We start from the raw sequence: 19,965 nt of genomic DNA, 5'->3' as shown, positions 1-19,965 counted from the left end.
GAGTACATACTTGAAAAGGGACATAAGCCAGCCCTTCACGCCTTTACCCAGCCCCCACCCCTGCATTTTAGATAACCAATATTTTAACAGCCCAATTCAATTCTCTATCAAACTATGACTCTAACGAGGTTATTTTTTTTTAACATTGATGGACATCATGTGATGTAGTCTGTATGTTCCTTTATCTAAAGACGTGATGCTCAACTGTCCAAACTTGTGCAACATCTTTTCTTACAGTACTTTGAGCTTTTGCCATCTACCACTGGGTAGGCAAAACCCAGTAAAGAGTCAATATCTAGTACTGCATTCCTATCAAGACTCATTTGTAGCCCCCAGGACTACCAGCATTGGTCTGACTATAATTAGTCTGTCAACTATAATCAGGGCCTACCCCCACCCCCAGTGAATCTGCCACATAGCCATCTGCAGGCTGTCTCTTTTGTTGGCATACAGAACAGTTCTTATTGGCAATGCCTCTGGGGGTGTAAGAGAAATATATCTGAATTCAGCCCATCTTTGCCTTGCTGCCCTTCCCCCATGTCCACTTATTTCATGGACCCAGGTGGCAAACTCAAGGAAGCACACCAAAAGGTCCACCTGGTGGTTCCAATCACCTTCTGAACTTCGGAAGGGGGTTCTTCTGATGAGCATCAACATGTCCTACTTTAAGGTACCCCCTTAAATTCCAAGTGATTTCCATGGAGCTGTGCCTTATATGGTCATCCCTTTAATAGTCCAGTTTTCCATTGCCTATCTACTTGACCATACGGCCAGGCCATGGGTTACTGCCTAAGTGTAGGTAACCACCCAAATATAAGGGCTTTTGCCATTTCTCAATTCCACCACTGCTAGGAAAACAGCATGCAATTCAGCACACCAGGCTGATCTATTTTTACCTTCTTCAATCAGGAGTGCTGGCCTCCCAAACACTTCTAAAATATTGTCCATTTCCCATGGAACTGGCCATCCACAAGTCGAGCAGCTCTTTGTTGGTCAGTTAAGGGCTCTTTATATGGCACTGTACACATTACAACAGAATCCAGCAGCACCTCAAACAGTTTCAGAGTCAGCCCTTAGTGAAAAGAGGCCCCCTGCTCTCAGGAGTACCTCATTCTTGCATCACTCATGCAGCTTATTACTTTACCAACCATTTTTATTTTACTGCGGAATGCTTCTGGGCACTGCCAGTCCCATTATCCTAGACATTATGGCTATTTCAAGTTTCAAGATCACTTTATGCCCTTCAGTCAGTCATAAGGGTAGCTTCAGTTCATCTCTGATTGCAAGGTAGTAAAATGTCCCTCAGATGGAAATCTTCTAGTCCCACCTGCCGGTAATTGTCACTGTGAGGTGCTCACAGACTCTTGCCATAAGCCCCAGTCAGGAAGGAAATGGCAACCCATTCCAGGATTCTTGCCTGGGAAATCCTATGGACAGAGGAGTCTGGTGAACTACAGCCCATGGGGTTGCAAAAGTGGCGGACACAACTTATATGCCTCACACAGGGCTATCACACAGCCTACCAACACCTCAGCCTCTATTCTACACTGTTTTGGCTCAGGCAATCTTACTGGTTCCCATTTAGTATGCCCAATTAACACTGCTTGAAGGGCGGATTTACCTGCCTTCTGTTTTACACTACTAGGTATGGGAAATATTCATCAGTCAGATAAAATGTCCATCCCCAAAATACAATGAAGTAAAAAGGAAAAAAAAAAAAGATGCAATCACTTCACACGAAACCTGTTAAAGTATATCAATTCTCCTACAAAGTTTTATCTTAACTTCATCAACCCTTACATTCATAACTGTAGCCTCCCTTAGGACTTCATCAATGGGTTTTTTTTTGGGGGGAGGGGGTTTGGTTTTACAATACTATGTAAGAGAAGCATTCCCCAGTCAGACATAATTTCCATTCCTAAAAAAAGATTTGGGTAACATTCCAACTTTCATAATTTAATTAACCCTTACACTTATATGTTCTCTCAATTGAACTGCAGCCTGAGTCAAGGTTTCATCAATGGATTTTGGTACCAGTTTGTAGACTCCTGTATCAGGGAGTCTTGGCATCTTTTCGCCACCATCTGACTATTTTATCCAAGCTTATGCAAAAGGCTTTAAATCCTTAGCAAGAGCCAAGGGACTTTATAAGTCATAAGGTCTTATGTATAAGACATATAAAATGTTATATGTCTTAAATCTTATATGAGATTTGTCAATCTTATATTGATTGTCTTACTATTGCCCTAAGTGATTGGTCAGATTTCTCATTGTAATTTGTTTTCTGGCTTTCAAATTTTCTCCAAATTGTAAACAGAGCTGACTTATCTGGGGCTATTTAATGTTGGGGGGGCAATTGGTAGTGCTGTATTAAAATCTCTGTGTTAAGCCCACCAATATCTGTTTTATTCATTCCACTCCTTAATTACTATCTAAAGATTTCCATTCTGCTAGGATGAGTTCCATGACTCTTTCTTCTTTGCTCCACTCCTATCAACATTAGCTTTATTCACCTTATTCCTTAACTGTTTAAAATTTCTCCCCTGATAAAACCATTCTCTTGATTCTCTTCTCTGCCTTCTCCATTCTCTTGTTAATAATCTAATATTTTTACTAGCATCAATAAGACCATGAGAGGAAGCTGAGATAGTAAATTTCATAAGACTTTTTGAACTGTCCCTCAGTTTTGTGGCAGTAAGGTTACAATAGGGTATCCATACAAAAGGAGCACTTTAACATAGCATCTACCAAGACTGGGTAACAAGTATATTCATTGGGTGAATATCCTGGTATTCATAAAGCCAGTCCCACATGGTTTGCATACAAAGCATATCAGCTGCTTCATCTGGGGTAATCCAGTTTCCATTCATACAAAAAGATGGGCAGTCCCCTTCTCAGGGTAAACAGACCTTACAGTGATTTTTATCCCATCTACCAGGCTAGTTGTTCCTTCAGGAATAACCTCCTGTGTGTCTGGATCACATATAGCCATCTGTGATTGTTCTATAGTGATCTGTGCATCCTGTGCCAACCCAAACATGCTCTTTCACTCTGCAGCATTCAAAACCAAAGCCATAGCTCCTAAATTAGTCGCTTTCACAATCCATTTTAATAAAAGTTCCTCAGGAGATTGATGATATTGATCTACAAAATAAAATAACTCCTTCACACTAATGTCCCCTGATTTCAATAGTGTTTTGGTTTTGCCCTCCCCCTACAATGACTACCTTCCTAGTAACTAGAGGTTTTAGAGGTACTTTCTGTTGCCTCTGCATAATTTTTACCTTGGGGTGGAAGCAGCTGTGAGGCTGGTGGCTGAAGATCAGACTCACTGAAATCTGAGCTTGGTCTAACATCAGGGTCTGGTCTAACACTCTCTTTTACTTTAGCTATTAACAGATAATTACCAAGATTGTATATTTACCTTTTTTTCTTATTAGTCTGCACTTCCTTATTCATCTAGTGAGACAACTCCCCAGGAGTTGGATCTGATTAAATAAAATTCTAATTTTATGGCAAGACAAGAAAATGTAAACATAAAATTTTTCTCTGACCATTTGGGCCTCCTCCCTTCCCTTTAGTGTGTATTGTGCATCTGCACTAATCAGATCTCTAGGATATAACCTTCCTTCTTAGTCTTGTAAGGAGTCATGGTGACCCACTACTCACTTTGTACTTGCAGACCTGGATTGTATCAATATGTCAGTTGATATATAATCCTTTGTCTCAAAAACTATATAATGGTGCTTTGACCTCTAACAAGTGGGACAGTCCTCAGAACTTTCTGAAAGTCTGCCTCTCTAGTTATAATCCTCAAGTTGCTTCAAATAAAATTTTCATGTCTTTCTTAGATTGACTACTAATTTCTCATTTACAGATCCATCCCTAAATTCCATTGGTAACTTTTACCCCTTCGTATCAGATTGTAGCACAGCCGTTGCTCCATACCATGTATGATCATGAATCAAAGGTTCCTCATCCCCCACCTTTTCATCCTTTCTTTTCCCAAACTACATGTTTATGTGAGCCAGGGCTTTCTAACAAATCCCACTTCTCTGATACTAACTAAAGTGGTTCTGAACTCATTTCCAATGTGTATGTGTCAGAAGGTGGGAGGGGGAGGTGGTTTCCTATACCAACAAGTAATTCTCAAATGTCAGCAAGGTGTCCTACAAGTAAACTTAATAATGATACTATCTACCCAGAGATAGCATCAGATTCCACAGGTTAGAGACCAAGTCCCACAAGACCGCCTTCACTTCAAATGTCAATCTCAAGCCAAGGTTCTTACCTGTACTTATGACCAACTGGCTATAAATCAGAGGTTCCTATGGCCTTCTCCTTGGTTTTAATTAATTTTCTAGAGTGACCTACAGAATTCAGAGAAACATTTTATCTACCAGATTACTAGTTTATTATCAAAGGATGTAATTCAGAAACAGTCAGTTGGATTACATAGGACAAGGTATGGGGAATGGGTGCATGCTCTCTCCTTGTGCTCCACTCTCCCAGAATCTTCATGTGTTCTCCAAGTCTGAAGCTCTCCAAATCCCATCCTTTTGGGGTGTTTATTGAGGCTTCATTACATAGGCATGACTGATTAAGTCATTGGCTCCTAGTGGTTGATTCAACTTCTACATTCTCTCCCTTCCCAGGAAGTAATAGGAGGGGTTTGGACTGAATATTACAACTTCTAATCACAGGGTTGGTTCCTCTGGCAATGGGTCAGTATCTCTGGTGCTTTCCAAAAGTCATCTCATTAACATAAACCCAGTTGTGGCGGAAAAAGGGAGGGAAGCCTGGCGTCCTGCAGTCCATGGTGTCCCAAAGAGTCAGACACAACTTAGCAACTGAACAACAAATGAATAACAAAACGCGCATTTCACCATAATAGCTCTGAAGTGGATTTCAGGAACTGAGGATAAGAGACCAAACATTATCACAAAAGGTGTTCTCATTGCTCTTATTCAGGAAATTTCAAGGGTTTCAGGAGCTGTGAGCCAGGGACAGTGGATGGAGACCAAATATATATGAGAAATATATCTTGGTCATCTGAATGGCCAATTATATTCCTTATAAATCACAATACCACACAAAGCTTACTATAGTAACTGCAGCAATCTCAACAGTATGGCACTGGCATAAAGATAGACACACAAACCAGTGAAACAGAATAAAGAGCCAAGAAATAATCCCTGGCATATATGTGGCCAAATGATTTTTGACAAGGGTACCAAGACCATTCAATGGGGAATTAACATTCTTTTCAAGAAATGGTGTTGGGAAAACTGGATATCCACATGCAAAAGAATGGACTTGGAGCTTTACCTCATACCACATGTGAGACTGAAAGTGTTAGTCACTCAGTCGTTCCTCTTTGCAACCCCATGGGCTGTAGTCCACCAGGCTCCTCTGTCCATGGAATTCTCCAGGCAAGAATACTGGAGTGGGTAGCCATTCCCCTCTCCAGGTTCTTCCTGAGCCAGGGATCAAACCCAGGTCTCCCACAGTGCAGAAAGATTCTTCAACATCTGAGCTACCAGGGAAGCCCCATACCACATACTAAAATTAATTCAAAATGGATCAATGACCAACTCAAGAGCTAAAACGTTGAAACTCTTAGAAGAAAATATAGGGAAGAACTTAATGGCACTGAATTTGGCAATGATTTCTTGGATAGAATACCAAAACATAAGAAAAAATAAACTGGACTTTGTCAAGATTAAAAACTTAGGTGTATCAAAAGATCCTTTCAAGACAGTGAAAAGGCAAGTCATAGAATGGGATAAAATACTTGCAAATCATATACAAAATAAGGGGTTAATATCAAGAATACTTAAAAGACTTCTAAAACTCAACAATAATAACAAAAAAGACCAAACATCCCTATTTTTAAGGGTTTATTTTTAAGGGCAAAGTGAAGTGAAAGTGAAAGTCGCTCAGTTGTTTCCAACTCTTTGCGACCCCATGGACTATACAGTCTATGAAATTCTCCAAGCCAGAATACTGGAGTGGGTAGCCTTTCCCTTCTCCAGGGGATCTTCCCAACCCAGGGATCAAACCCAGGTCTCCCGCATTGCAGGTGGATTCTTTACCAGCTGAGCCACAAGAAAGCCCAAGAATACTGAAGTGGGTAGCCTATCCCTTCTCCAGCAGATCTTCCCAACCCAGGAATCAAACCAGGGTCTCCTGCATTGCAGGCGGATTCTTTACCAACTGTGTTATGAGAGAAGCCCTCATTAAGGGCAAAGGCCTCAAATAGACATTTTTTTCAAAGAAGATATGCAAATAGCCAATAAGGACATGAAAAGATGCACAACATCACTGGTCATTAGGGATATACAAAGCAAAACCACAAGATACCACTTCATACACATTAAGATGGGTATTATACAGAAAAATAGCAAATGCTGGCAAGGATGTGGAGAAATTGATACCCATGTGCATTGCTGATGAGAATGAAAAATGATGTAGCCACTGTGGAAAACAGTATGTCAGTTCTTCAAAAAAAATTAAACACAGAATTAGCATATGATATATCAATTCCACTTCTAGTTTTTAACCAAAATAACTGAAAGCAAAGACTGAATCAGATATTTGTGCCACCAATGTTCTTAGCATTATTCACAACAGCCAAAAATTGGAAACAACCAAAATGTCCATTGACAGATGAATGGATAAACAAAGTGTGATATATACCAGCAATGAACTACTATTCAGTTGTAAAAAGAAATAAAATTTTGATATATGCTACAAGGATAAACTGAAAATATATGAAGCAGCCAGACACAAATAATAAATATTGTATGATTTGTTTACCTACTGCACCATAATACCCCCCACCTTCCTTCCCTCTGACAACCATAAGTTTGCTCTCTGTATCTGTAAATCTGTTCACATTTTCGAGATTTTTTTTTTCATCTGCACAGATTATGATATCTCAGTTCCCAACCAGGAATTTAACCTGGGCCATAGCAAATATGGAAAACTCAACAGTGGCCACAGGACTGGAAAAGGTCAGTTTTCATTCCAATCCCACAGAAAGACAATGCCAAAGAATGCTCAAACTACCACACAATTGCACTCAATTCACACGCTAGTAAAGTAATGCTTAAAATTCTCCAAGCCAAGCTTCAGCAATACGTGAACCGTGAACTTCCAGAGGTTCAAGCTGGTTTTAGAAAAGGCAGAGGAACCAGAGATCAAATTGCCAACATCTGCTGGATCATTGAAAAAGCAAGAGTTCCAGAAAAACATCTATTTCTGCTTTATTGACTATGCCAAAGCCTTTGACTGCGTGGATCACAATAAACTGTGGCAAATTCTGAAAGAGATGGGCATACCAGACCACCTGACCTGCCTCTTGAGAAACCTGTATGCAGGTCAGGAAGCAACAGTCAGAACTGGACATAGAACAACAGACTGGTTCCAAATAGGAAAAGGAGTACATCAAGGCTGTATAGTCATCCTGCTTATTTAACTTATAGGCAGAGTACATCATGAGAAACACTGGGCTGGAGGAAGCACAAGCTGGAATCAAGACTGCCAGGAGAAATATCAACAACCTCAGTTATGCAGATGACACCACCCTTATGGCAGAAAGTGAAGAGGAACTAAAAAGCCTCTTGATGAAAGTGAAAGAGGAGAGTGAAAAAGTTGGCTTAAAGCTCAACATTCAGAAAACTAAGATCATGGCATCCGGCCCCATCACTTCATGGCAGACAGATGGGGAAACAGTGGAAACAGTGTCAGACTTTATTTTTCTGGGCTCCAAAATCACTGCAGATGGTGACTGCAGCCATGAAATTAAAAGACGCTTACTCCTTGGAAGGAAAGTTATGACCAATCTAGATAGCATATTAAAAAGCAGAGACATTACTTTGTCAACAAAGGTCTGTCTAGTCAAGGCTATGGTTTTTCCAGTGATCATGTATGGATGTGAGAGCTGGACTATAAAGAAAGCTGAGCACCGAAGAATTGATGCTTTTGAACTGTGTTGTTGGAGAAGACTCGTGAGAGTCCCTTGGACTGCAAGGAGATCCAACCAGTCCATCCTAAAGGAGATCAGTCCTGAAATGTTCATTGGAAGGACTGATGTTGAAGCTGAAACTCCAATACTTTGGCCACCTGATGCAAAAAGCTGACTCATTAGAAAAGACCCTGATGCTGGGAAAGATTGAGGGCAGGTGGAGAAGGGGACGACAGAGGATGAGATGGTTGGATGGCATCATCGACTTGATGGACATGGGTTTGGGTGGACTTTGGGAGTTGGTGATGGACAGGGAGGCTTGGCGTGCTGTGGTTCATGGGGTCGCAGAGTCGGACATGGCTGAGTGACTGAACTGATAGCAGTGAAAGCCCAGAATCCTAATCACTAGGGCAGCAGAGAACTCCCTCTGTTTCCATTTTGTTTGTTTCGTTTTTTAGATTCCACATATAAGTGAGTTTATATGGTACTTGTCTTTCTCTGACTTATTTCACCTAGCAAACCATCAGCAAAATGAAAGAACAAGATATGGAATGGGAGAAAATAATTGTAAATGATATATCTGATAAGGGGTTCATATCAAAATTATTAAAAAATCACATAATTCAATATGAAAAGAAAAATGAACAATCAGATTTAAAAAAATGGGCACAGAACCTGAATGGACATTCCTCTAAAGGACATACAGAAGGCCAATAGACACATGAAAAGATGCTCAACATCACTAGTCATCAGGGAAATGCAAATTTAAACCACATCGTGATATTACCTCATACTTGTTAGAATGGCTATTATCAAAAAGACAAGAAGTAACATGTTGGCAAGGATGTGGAAAAAAAGGAACCCTTATTCACCTGCTGGTGGGAATGTAAACTGGTACAGCCACTATGGAAAACAGTTGCTCAAAAAATAAAAAATAGAACTGGCATACCATCAAGCAACCCCACTTCTGAGTATTTAACTGAAGAACACAAAAACACTAATTTTAAAAGATATATGCACCCTATATTCACTGCGGCATTATTTACATTAGCCAAAATGTGGAAACAACCTAGATGTCCATCAACAGATGAATGGAAAAAGAAGATACACACACACACACACACACACACACACACACAGAGATTACTCAGCCTTAAAAAAGAATGAAGTTAACAGAAAACAGCAAAATTCTGTAAAGCAATTATCCTTCAGTAAAAAATAAATTAATTAAAAAAAAGAATGAAATCATGCCATTTGTCACAACATGGGTAAATTTATACTGTATTTTAAAAGCCAAATGCACAAACTATAACTAAAACTCTGTACTAATGGACATGATGTATAGAGATCTAATTTGTGACAATAACATAAAGAGGGAAATTGAGCGGTAAGGAGAGACTTTTACTCTTGAAACTAAGCTGATATCAATTCAAACTTGGGTGTTACATAATTAAGACATGGTACACTGGGCTTCCCTGGTAGCTTAGGCAGTAAAGAATCCACCTGAAATGCAGGAGACCCAGGTTCGATCCTTGGGTCAGGAAGATTCCCTGGAGAAGGGAATTGCAATCCACTCTAGTATTCTTGCCTGTAGAATACTGGACATGGGCAGAGGAGCCTGGTGGGCTACGGTCCATAGTGTCCCAAACATTCAGACATGCCTGAGCGACTAACACACACCCTAGAGAAACTGCCAAATTATTTTGTATGTTGGCTGCAACTTTTTACATTTCCACTAGCAGGTTCAAGGGTTCCAAATTTTTACATCTTTGCCAACACTATTATCCATTTTTTAATGAATTATAGCCATCCAGTGGGTGTGAAATGGTATCACTGTGGTTTTGATTTGCAGCTCTCTCAAGATATTGGGCATATTTTCATGTGTTTATTGGACATTTACATATCTTCTTTGAAAACATGTCTAATCAAATCCTTTGCTATTTTAATTGCTTTTTATTTGTCTTTATTGAGTGGCAAGAGTTCATTATATATTCTGGATGCCAGTTCCATATCATATATATGATTTGCAAATATTTTCTATCCTATGAGTTGTCTTTTTAATTTATCAATGGCATTCTTTGAAGCATGTTGCTAATTTTAAAGCCAAACTGAGTAAGTTTCATGGTTTTGCTCTGAGAAGTGTTTAAGGAAAATACTTCTTATTCATTATATTATTCATCAAATCCTGTTACTGATGTAGTGGAGTCAACACTTAAGTTACTCAAGATATCCATGTCACTGGTTTATTAAATCGTTGTAACTCTTAGGATATTCTGGTAGATTGAACTCTGGGGACAAAGATGCCAGAAGAAAACTATTTCAGGGAAGTTTGATTAACCAAAAATGATTTTTTGCTTCAATCACAATAGAAACTTATCTGTATATGCTTTAAGTTATGACTGGTTAAAAAAAAAAAAAAAAGCTGATACGTTACAGTCCCTATAATAAAGAGGCTGACTTCATATTTTTAACTTTGACTACTTGATAGGTTTCAAGCCTCACCCCTCCCTCTCCTCTGCTCCACATATGAATAAGTTGATATCTTCCCCCTCTGCCCCACATTTGGGCAAGCTGATCAAAAAGCCAAGGTGCTCCCTCCTTAGGCACTGGCAAAATTTCAAACCACCTGCAGGAACCCTCACTCTGAACCCATCTCCTAGCTATCATAAAACCCAAAGGTCATCTTCTTGTCCTATTCTCTTAAGCTATTTTCAGACCTGTCTGGGAGCTACCCTGCTCTGCCCAGAAAGCCTCATTATTGAGTAATAACTTTTTACACTGTCTTGGTGTGTATATATGTGTGACATTATCAATATCGGCATCTGAACAAAATCTGGAGTGATAATGTATTTCATCTCTGAGGGGTGGCCACAACAGTCCCCGAAAAGAATTTTTTCTGTTCAATGGAGCCATGTTTCTTGCAGAATGAAGAGAGAGAGGGAATTAACTGTGTTGTTCATCTAGGCTATCTTTGGAAATTTTAATATTATATTTCAAAACTTTACTACATATATAATGACATTAATGGATTTATGTAAATCATAAAAGTTCCTACCACTGTTCTTGGTATACCAGAAAAATCACATTACTTTAACAGGAATCTCAAGTGGAAAAGGTACAACCTTTGAGTCATTTCCTTTGGTTTTTTATCCACTTGAGATTTATATACCAAGGGATGACAGCCACAGAAGTTTTTGTTTTTCATATCAGACTGGTTTTGACTCAGGAGAAATCATCTGTTATGAAAACTGAAGGATGGGAGTGTGCCTCTTTTCTTAAAGATGTTTGTGCTTGGTCACTGGTTCACTGAGGGATGAACTGTTAGTTGTGGACCAGGATTTCTCACCTAAGGTGTTTCAGAGAACCTGAAGTCCCCTGTAGGTTGAATGCAGGTCACGTAGTGGCATATAATGCAGACAATGGAAAGATACTGAAGGATATTGTGCCTTGACAGCCTTGCTAGGGAATCTGGTGATCTGTAGATGGATTTCCTCTGAAAGTTCCTCTTTTAAAATTAAGGGCACAGCAAAGGGTCAGTAGATGCTAATGATCCAGTTGTATTAGAGGAAGAGTTCTTGTTTTACTTAATGACAGGGAAGATGAGAAATCTACACTGGTTTTACCCCAAGCCAGCAACATACTGAGATAAGTAATATCTGTATCAGCTCTGATACTACATGGATTTGCTTGAATTATTTTTCCAGGAAAGGAGATGAAACAAGAGACGAGCAATGGGGTTTTGACTTCAAGTACACCCCAGGAACAATTTGGAAACTGATTCTGCCTTCCATAATTACCACCCAAGAAGAAACCATCAGCTTCTTGCTTTGATACACATACACACCCTACACTCACCCTTCTCTTTAGCTGATGGAAAATTCTACAGCTATCAACTGTTTTAAGTGTGTGCTCCATAGGGCATTTGAGACACAGAACACTTCCAAAGGGTCTGGTCCAACAGTTCTGTGAAGATCCCCAATTCTGAAGGCAGCACCCACAGATGGAATTCCAGGCTATGGGAGTTCTGTGGATTAAAAACAAGTTATAAAGAACTTCAAATATCATCTAAGTTGCAACTGTATGTTGCAAAAAGCCGGCCTGCATTTTTGCACCCTTAATGCACATGTGTGGCTGTCCTTCATTTCAACTCCTAGATATACAGAAGATAGATTCAGATTTGACCGTAATAGAAATTAAAGATAATTGCTAAAACTAGGGGCGCATGACATCTTATAGAGATTTTTCAGTTTAGGCCTTCTCCTCAAAGACATAAAAAGTAAGGAGAGAGATAGTTCAATAGAAAGACCAGTATTTCTACACTGCATTTTCCAATACTCAATTTTCCAATGCTGGCAGTTAAGGAAAGAGGATGATAACAGCAAAGGAGATAGAAGGTAGGAGAGGCAAAGGGGACCCCAGATCCCAATCTAAACTCTGGCATTCTATGCCACAAACTCTTAACCAGAACCTAGGTTCTGTTAGGTATAAACAGGAGGAGCTGAGGTAGTATAGACAACATGGCTTCAGCTCTGTAAACTGTACAAATAAATAAAATAGTGGGATTAGGGGAATTAATTTCTTCCTAACCACACACTCCTAAAGGACTTTGGTACCCTGTGGCTGTCTCATAGAGCTAAGCTCTAATCAAAAGGGATCAGCACAAACAAGGCACTGTCATCAAGCATAGGTGTAAATCACCAAGTCCGAAGCATTGGCCAGCAAATAAAAGCAAATATGAGAGCAAACAGTCATAAAGATGGGGCAAATGAGATTATCCATGAAGCAATTTCTGTGGTTAGACCTTAGAAAGGCACTCCTCTGAGACCCAGGAATACAGGGGGAGGGAGCCTCAGATGAAGCAGTAAACTCAGTACCCCAAAGATGGGCACCTGGATGTTGAGTACACAATGAGACTGGGTCCTTTTAGAACCACACTACCATGGCTTTGCTAGTTGGGGATGAGAACCAGGAATTTTCTTGAAGGTTAAAAATCTTCCTGATGAGACATCATATGTGAAAGGCTAAGCACAAGTTCTGAGACTCAGACTGGAATGAAAGCATCTGTGTTTCTTTACTCCTAAAGTCTACATCTTCACCCCTTTTCCCAGATCTGCCCAGATGTCAGCTAGTAGCACAGTCCTGTCTTCTTGTGTACAGAGTGATTATCCTTCTTGAACATGTTGAAACTAAAGGATCTGTCAACATAAACTTGTTGTTTGTACCCCGCTATAGACACAGACTGTGCTCTTTATAATCCTGTTATTGGTGTTTTATCCCTCTGACTAGACTTCAACTGAAGAACTAGGACAATGTTTTCACCAGTTTTAGCATGCAACTTTATTCACATGTAATTGAAGTATTAAATGAATACACTTATGTTAATATAAAGCACAGAAGTATAACTTACTCAGGATGAATAGGTTCATTATCAGGTCATATTGCAAAAATACTAAAAATATCTGAACTTATATGGCACAATGAAAACCAACAAACATTCAAGCTGTCAAGATCATTTGGTATCCATAAAATTAGCTCCTTCAATCAGCACAGATAGCATAAGTTATCTTATAAGTTGCATTGGTTTCATATTACAACACCAAAAAAACTGCTAAAGGTTTTCTGAGAACATACAGCTATTCAGAGTTTGAGTATTAATCTTATAACTTTATCTCTCACCTCAGGATCACTGTGCCCTGCTAAGTCTTGTAGTTTCTGACCAAACTCTTTTGCTCCCTGAAATATGGAAATAAGTTCATATTTTGTGAACTCTTCCTTGCTAAATAGCTTCACCTTCTTTTTAAATTGGAAATTTATATTCTCAAATATTTCAATGATATTAAGAATATTGGCCTTTGACTCATTTTTGTTAAAGGGCACAACCAATGATGACAATACTTTGGCACTGATTAGTTCTCTTGTATTGGCTTGATTTTTAGACAAGTGCAAACACACTTTTAAAACATAAAACTTGGTTTTGACACTTCCCTTGTTTAACAAAGTGAGGAAATCTGGAATGTAATTGACAATTATATGGTGGTACTCAAAGTTTACACTCAGCTGCACTAATAATTTTAGTCCAGACAGTTGTTCAGGGGAGTTCAAAGGATAAAAGATTATGTCCTTACAAATTTGATTTATGTACAACTCTCCTATTTGTGGTTCTCCAGAAAACTCAGAGTTGTCATCCACCATATTTAAAGTTCTAGGGTGTTCTTTAATATTGGGATTATTGACCAAGTTTTCAATCATAACAGTAATACCTACATCATGAATTATATCTTGGGTAAATGGATAAGCAGGACTGACACCCATTATCATTGTAGCTATTTCATGAATGAAAGGATCCCTAGTTAACTTAAGCAGGGCAACAAGTTTATCAAACTCTTTAGGCTCTAAACTAAAAACACGTGATTTGCAGCGACAGGTTTTTGGATTGGGCCCATACTTTTCCCTATACTTAACCTGCTTTTTGAGCTCAGCTAAGGTCTGAAAGTAAGGCCCATCATAGGGTGGGATTTTGGTCAGAGGTCGAATCCCTAGTGGAGTTTCAATCAAGGTATCAACCAGAGTCCAATTCCCTCCTGGAGGTAAGGATTGCTCCCCTCCATCTACCGGAACTAGGACAGAAAACCTGGCCCTTGACCATGCTTTTGCTTTTTGCTTTATAGTAAGTTCAGGTTTGGGTGTAGGCTTAGGCTTTTCCTGGATCTTAGCTGGAGGCTTATACACTTGAAATGGGTTGTCTTCTTTAGGCCAGAACCAGGATCCTACACTAGGTTCTTCTCCAGTCCAAAACCAAGAACAGACATTTTCCTCATCCTCATCACCGAACTGAGTTACATTGCCAGCTCTGTCCCCAACCTTCAACTTGATGCTGGCCTCGCTCCTTCTCTGGGACCTGGGCCCAATGTTGTCTTTGGAACCAATATTGGCTTCACTTCCAACACCAGCCTTCCCTTTATAATTGGTCACAGCACTGAGCCTGGACATAGACATGGCCTTTGACTTGGTTTGGGACACTACACTAGGTTCTGTCAGGGGGGTTGCCTTGGTCTCAGCCATGACTCTAGTCTTAGTCTTAGATTCCATCTTGCTTACTTGCCTTGCCATAGCCATGGCCTCAGCATAGGTCACTGTGTCTTGGCCACTGCTCCATCCCCAGCCTTGGCCTGGGTCACCAGTCCTGTTTTCAGTTCTGCCTCAGCCACTGCCTTGGCTTGGATCTTAGCCTTGGCTTGGATCTTAGCCTTGGCTTTAGCGTTGGCAGGGCCACGGATGCCAGCTTTCAGGCCAACCCCAGCCCCTCCTCTGCCCTTGCCTCAGCACGGAAGTCAGTCACGATCCAAGTTACAGGCAAGGCCACGTTATACATCCCCAACCCTGTCTCAGCCTTGACTGAAGGTCTCTCTCAGGTTGGTGTTTTCATACAAAGTCCAGTTGTCACTCAGCCCCCTTTCAAACTACAGGCTCTCAGTGATATAAACAACGTGCAGAAGAAGCTCACTCAGGGAAGGGAAGGATGGCTGTGTGCCTGAGCACAGCCCTGTGGAGGATGGTGGTCTTCAGCCACTCCAAGGCCACCAGATCAGCCACTGAAGTTGGACCTAGGAGTGGAGGAAGGAAATGGGGCTTTGAGTCTTTTTCTAACTTTTTTCCACGTTGATAAGCACAACATGGAACAGAAAAGTATGGAAATTCAGTTCTAAGTGTAGAAGGCAGATAATTAGCAAACTCTTCCTCCATTTCATGTCCCCTACCATTGCAGGTAAAATCAATCTTTTTTCCAGACACAAAACGGGAGTATGGAGAGTGGGAAAGTTGGATGGGAGTGAGAGAGGCTGAAGAATCCCTAGGCTGACTCTTTACCTCTGCTGCACCCAAGCAGATCTCCACTACTTCATCCTACAGGTCTACTGAGGAAGTCTCCACACACACAAACCTTCACTGATCTGCAGTAATTTCCTCCTCCTTTCCTTGTTTCCAGTGATGACAAGACTCACAGCAGACCTAAAGGCAGATCTATGGACAAATAAATAGGAGGATATGCAAACTGATCTCTTGGTAGACTGACCTTGGTCCCTGGTCCCTACATTTGTAGTTTGTCTAGTGTTTCCCTCCTTCTGGTCCCTTTCCCCCATTGCCCTGCTTCATTCAGGACCATTCCTCCTCCCTGTTTCCCATCATATTCCTCTTCAGAGACTGCCCTAATATTTCCCTGTTTCAGAACTGGGCTAGGAAAACGAAGTGGAAAGTAACAAAAGCAGGTATTACCCTTCTGTACCCCTAAAGCTTAGGAAGGCTTCCACCTAAATTGGCAGAAGACTAAACAGGTTAGTAAACTGGCAAAACAGAAAAGACAGATAATTCCATAATCTCAATCGCTCTACCCTCACACCAATCTAAGCAGATACAGGGCTTATTTCTCTTCCTCATTATTGCCAAGCTTCAAGTTGCATTCCCATTTACAAGTCTTCACAACAACTGAGAGGTATGCAAACCAAAAGACAGATCTACACACAAAGACTCATAAGTGCAGAGATAAATATATAAATACAGACACAGAAGACAGTGGAGATTGAGTCCTTGGTAGAGATCAGCACCTAGGACATTGATCCTTTCTAGATACAAGTACCTGACTGCCAAAAATTTCTCTTTCTTTCTCTCCTCCCCCAAGCCCCAAGCTCCTCTGCTCCATTCTCAGTCTGACAATTCCCCTGCAGAGACAACTCAAAAATCGCTGCAAGACTGTGCTGCTGGTAGGAAGGATGGAATGCTCAAACCATTGAAGTTGCTTTGGAAATCAATGAAAAGTATTACTTTCATGTTCTTATGTTTCCTTCTTCTCCCCAAAGCCTGTCATTTTCTTCAACACTATAGGAAAAGGGAGGATGGTTTAGAAAACTGGCAGAAAGGAGATGCTGCGTTACCCCTAGATCCCTACCTGCTCTAGTCCTAGCCACCTACCACACCGAAGCACTGCCTTCTCTACAGAGGTTATGCAAATTTTCTTTTTCTTACTCCTCCTTTTGAGGTTCACTACCCCCTACAGATCATGTTTACAGAAACATGGAGTACCACAAACGTAGAAACAGACCTACACAAATAAACACATGATACACACTCAATGACGCAATGAAAAGACAGTGGGAGAGACCTGGTTATTAATACTCAGCCTAGTAATCAGGACAGGAGACTCTCTTCTAACCCGGGGCCTTGATTATCAAACACTTACAACCTCTTTTCACACTCTCCCTCCCAGGGCTCTGCAGACAACAGCTCTCACCAACAGCAGGAGACCCTCCTCCTCCTATTACTGTAATCCACCATTCCTCCGCTAGAGGCCGCTACTACACTCCTTTCTCGCCCCAAACATGGTGGCGGGGTGCAGTGTCTGGAAGCCAAGCTTGCAAGAGGCAGATCATTCATTTATCATTGTGTGCCACGCAAACGACCCCTGTCCCTCTTTGCCTCTCACCAACCCCGTGCACCCCAGGACCAAGTCACATCGCCCACGTTCACCTCTGACACCCGTATCCACACTCCCAAGCAGTGCCCGCCTCTTCATTGACCTGCTCCGCTTGGATGAGAAGTAGTTTTCTCATTTCCTTGCCTCGAGGGGGTGCAGACACCTAAGAAAGAGGGACAGACAGTCAGATGAGCTCAAGGACATGAGACAATGGCGCCGACTGCTTGGAGACAGGCCCGGCACCTGGGACTCAGGACGAGATACCTACTTTATCAGATGAAGGACCGCAATTGGCATACGATTGTCACTTTTTGGTATTTCCTTCTTCTTGTCCCCAGGACATCTCAGGGACCCGCTCCTAGTAAATCTTTAACAGCCACCATTTCCTCAGCAGACTTTGTCTGGCCTCATCCAAAAAAACAAAACCGACAACCAGAGTGGCTAAAGGGGAGTTGAAGGGGATCCGGCTTTACGGAAGCGGAGTGATACCACGCTTTGCATAGCGCCGCTCCTTCCTCTTCCGGCGAGCCCGGTCCCGCCCACCCTGGTTGTTTAGGCTGCTGGAGTGGGCGGTGGCGGAGTTTGGATATAGAGAAAGCCTCTCTGGTGGGTGAGAAGCCGACTAAACGAAAGGATCTGGTATTAGTTCCTTTCTCTTAGAGAGCTCCCCTACCACAAACCTACAGTCTTTTCCCCTGAACTGAAATGTGTACGCCTTTCGGGACGTGGAGTCAGTGAATCAGCTCTGACCTGATGAGCAGACAGATACCAAAATATAGTTTTTACACATTCTGCTCTCCAAAGTCCGAGGTCCGCAGCTAGGGGTGGGGTTAGGGGTCTGGGTAAAGGTCGGGAAAGAAGCTCAGGACCGACAGGCTCAAGACTGACACAAGAAGGTAAATTCTCCTCTATTCCGAAACTATGCGTCCCTTCCATGAGAGAAGCCCTTCCATGAAAGTTCAGTTCATTCGCTCAGTCGTGTCCGACTCTTTGCGACCCCATGAACTGCAGCACGCCAGGCCTCCCTGTCCATCACCAACTCCCGGAGTCCACCCAAACCCATGTCCATTGTGTCGCTGATGCCATCCAACCATCTCATCCTCTGTTGTCCCCTTCTCCTCCCACCCTCAATCTTTCGCAGAATCATGGTCTTTTCAAATGAGTCAGATCTTTGCATCAGGTGGCCAAAGTACTGGAGTTTCAGCTTCAACATCAGTCCTTCCAGTGAACACCCAGGACTGATCTCCTTTAGGATGGACTGGTTGGATCTCCTTGCAGTCCAAGGGACTCTCAAGAGTCTTCTCCAACACCACAGTTCAAAAGCATCAATTCTTCGGTGCTCAGCTTTCTTTATAGTCCAACTCTCACACCCATACATGATCACTGGAAAAACCATAGCCTTGACTAGACGGACCTGCTTTTTAATATGCTGTCTAGATTGGTCATAACTTTCCTTCCAAGGAGCAAACGTCTTTTAATTTAATGGCTGTAATCACCATCCACAGTGATTTTGGAACCCAGAAAAATAGAGTCAGCCACTGTTTCCCCATCTATTTGCCATGAAATGATGGGACCGGATGCCATGATCTTAGCTTTAAGCCAACTTTTTCACTCTCCTCTTTCACTTTCATCAAGAGGCTCTTTAGTTCTTCTTCACTTTCTGCCATAAGGGTGGTGTCATCTGCATATCTGAGGTTACTGATATTTCTCCTGGCAATCTTGATTCCAGATTGTGCTTCCTCCAGCCCAGCGTTTCTCATGATGTACTCTGCCTATAAGTTAAATAAGCCGGGTGACAATATACAGCCTTGATGTACTCCTTTTCTTATTTGGAACCAGTCAGTTGTTCTATGTCCAGTTCTAACTGTTGCTTCCTGACCTGTATACAGGTTTCTCAAGCCCCTCCAAACTGCCATTCCCAGCAATCCATTTGCCCAATGAATGGGTTGGGGTGTGTGGAAATCTGCTTTGGTCGGATGTGCTGATCAATGTCAAACACCTTGGTCTTGTTCTTCTCTAAGTCTCTGGCCCTTATTGTCTGCTTTATTTCTTGCACAGAAATAGTTGAGGGTAAGGTGGGTTGAGAATATAGGGAAAGCACAGATGTATGGAGAGAAGCATATTAATACCATATTAGGCAGGTGTGTACATATGCCATTCTTATGCCCTGCCTCCCCTCTGAACACCCACAATATTTTCTGCGCCTAAATATGCATGGGCCTGATTATGGGTATGTGGAAAACAATTCTGTACTCATAGAAGAGGATGAGTACTCAAATATCTTTGTACCCTTAAATACCTCCCTCCCCCCTCCCCGACACACTCCCATACCCCCTCCACAGGGTTTCCTTATTTATCACCTAAAATGGAATATGAAATGGAAGAGAGTTAAGAAAGCAGCACTGAATGAGAATGGGTTAAATGCCAAACTATCTCATTGCGGACCCCTCTTTATGCCTCACCACCATATTGTTGTTCAGTTGCTCAGTGCTGTCGGAATCTTTGCAACTGCATGAACTGCAGGACCTCC

The 19,965-nt window shown here is 41.5% G+C and overlaps 2 protein-coding genes across 2 annotated transcripts in view; both read right to left on the bottom strand.

Annotated features, from left to right (window-relative positions):
• Positions 1-17,939, bottom strand: part of GPRASP1 (G protein-coupled receptor associated sorting protein 1) — a 93,287-nt gene extending 75,348 nt beyond the window's left edge. Inside the window, 2 exon segments of the mRNA XM_061137041.1 lie at positions 17,489-17,598; positions 17,704-17,939. The gene's annotated coding sequence lies outside the window, so the exon portion shown is untranslated.
• Positions 13,282-17,936, bottom strand: ARMCX5 (armadillo repeat containing X-linked 5). The gene is given in 5 exon segments (XM_061137585.1): positions 13,282-15,108; positions 15,111-15,287; positions 15,909-15,988; positions 17,489-17,598; positions 17,925-17,936. Coding segments are annotated over 5 exon segments (1,881 nt in total). The 3' UTR covers positions 13,282-13,606.
• Positions 17,940-19,965: the final 2,026 nt, after the last annotated feature.

Source organism: Dama dama, chromosome X (genome assembly GCF_033118175.1).
Source record: "Dama dama isolate Ldn47 chromosome X, ASM3311817v1, whole genome shotgun sequence".
Taxonomy (NCBI): domain Eukaryota; kingdom Metazoa; phylum Chordata; class Mammalia; order Artiodactyla; family Cervidae; genus Dama; species Dama dama.
This window is presented reverse-complemented; position numbering and strand designations above follow the sequence as displayed.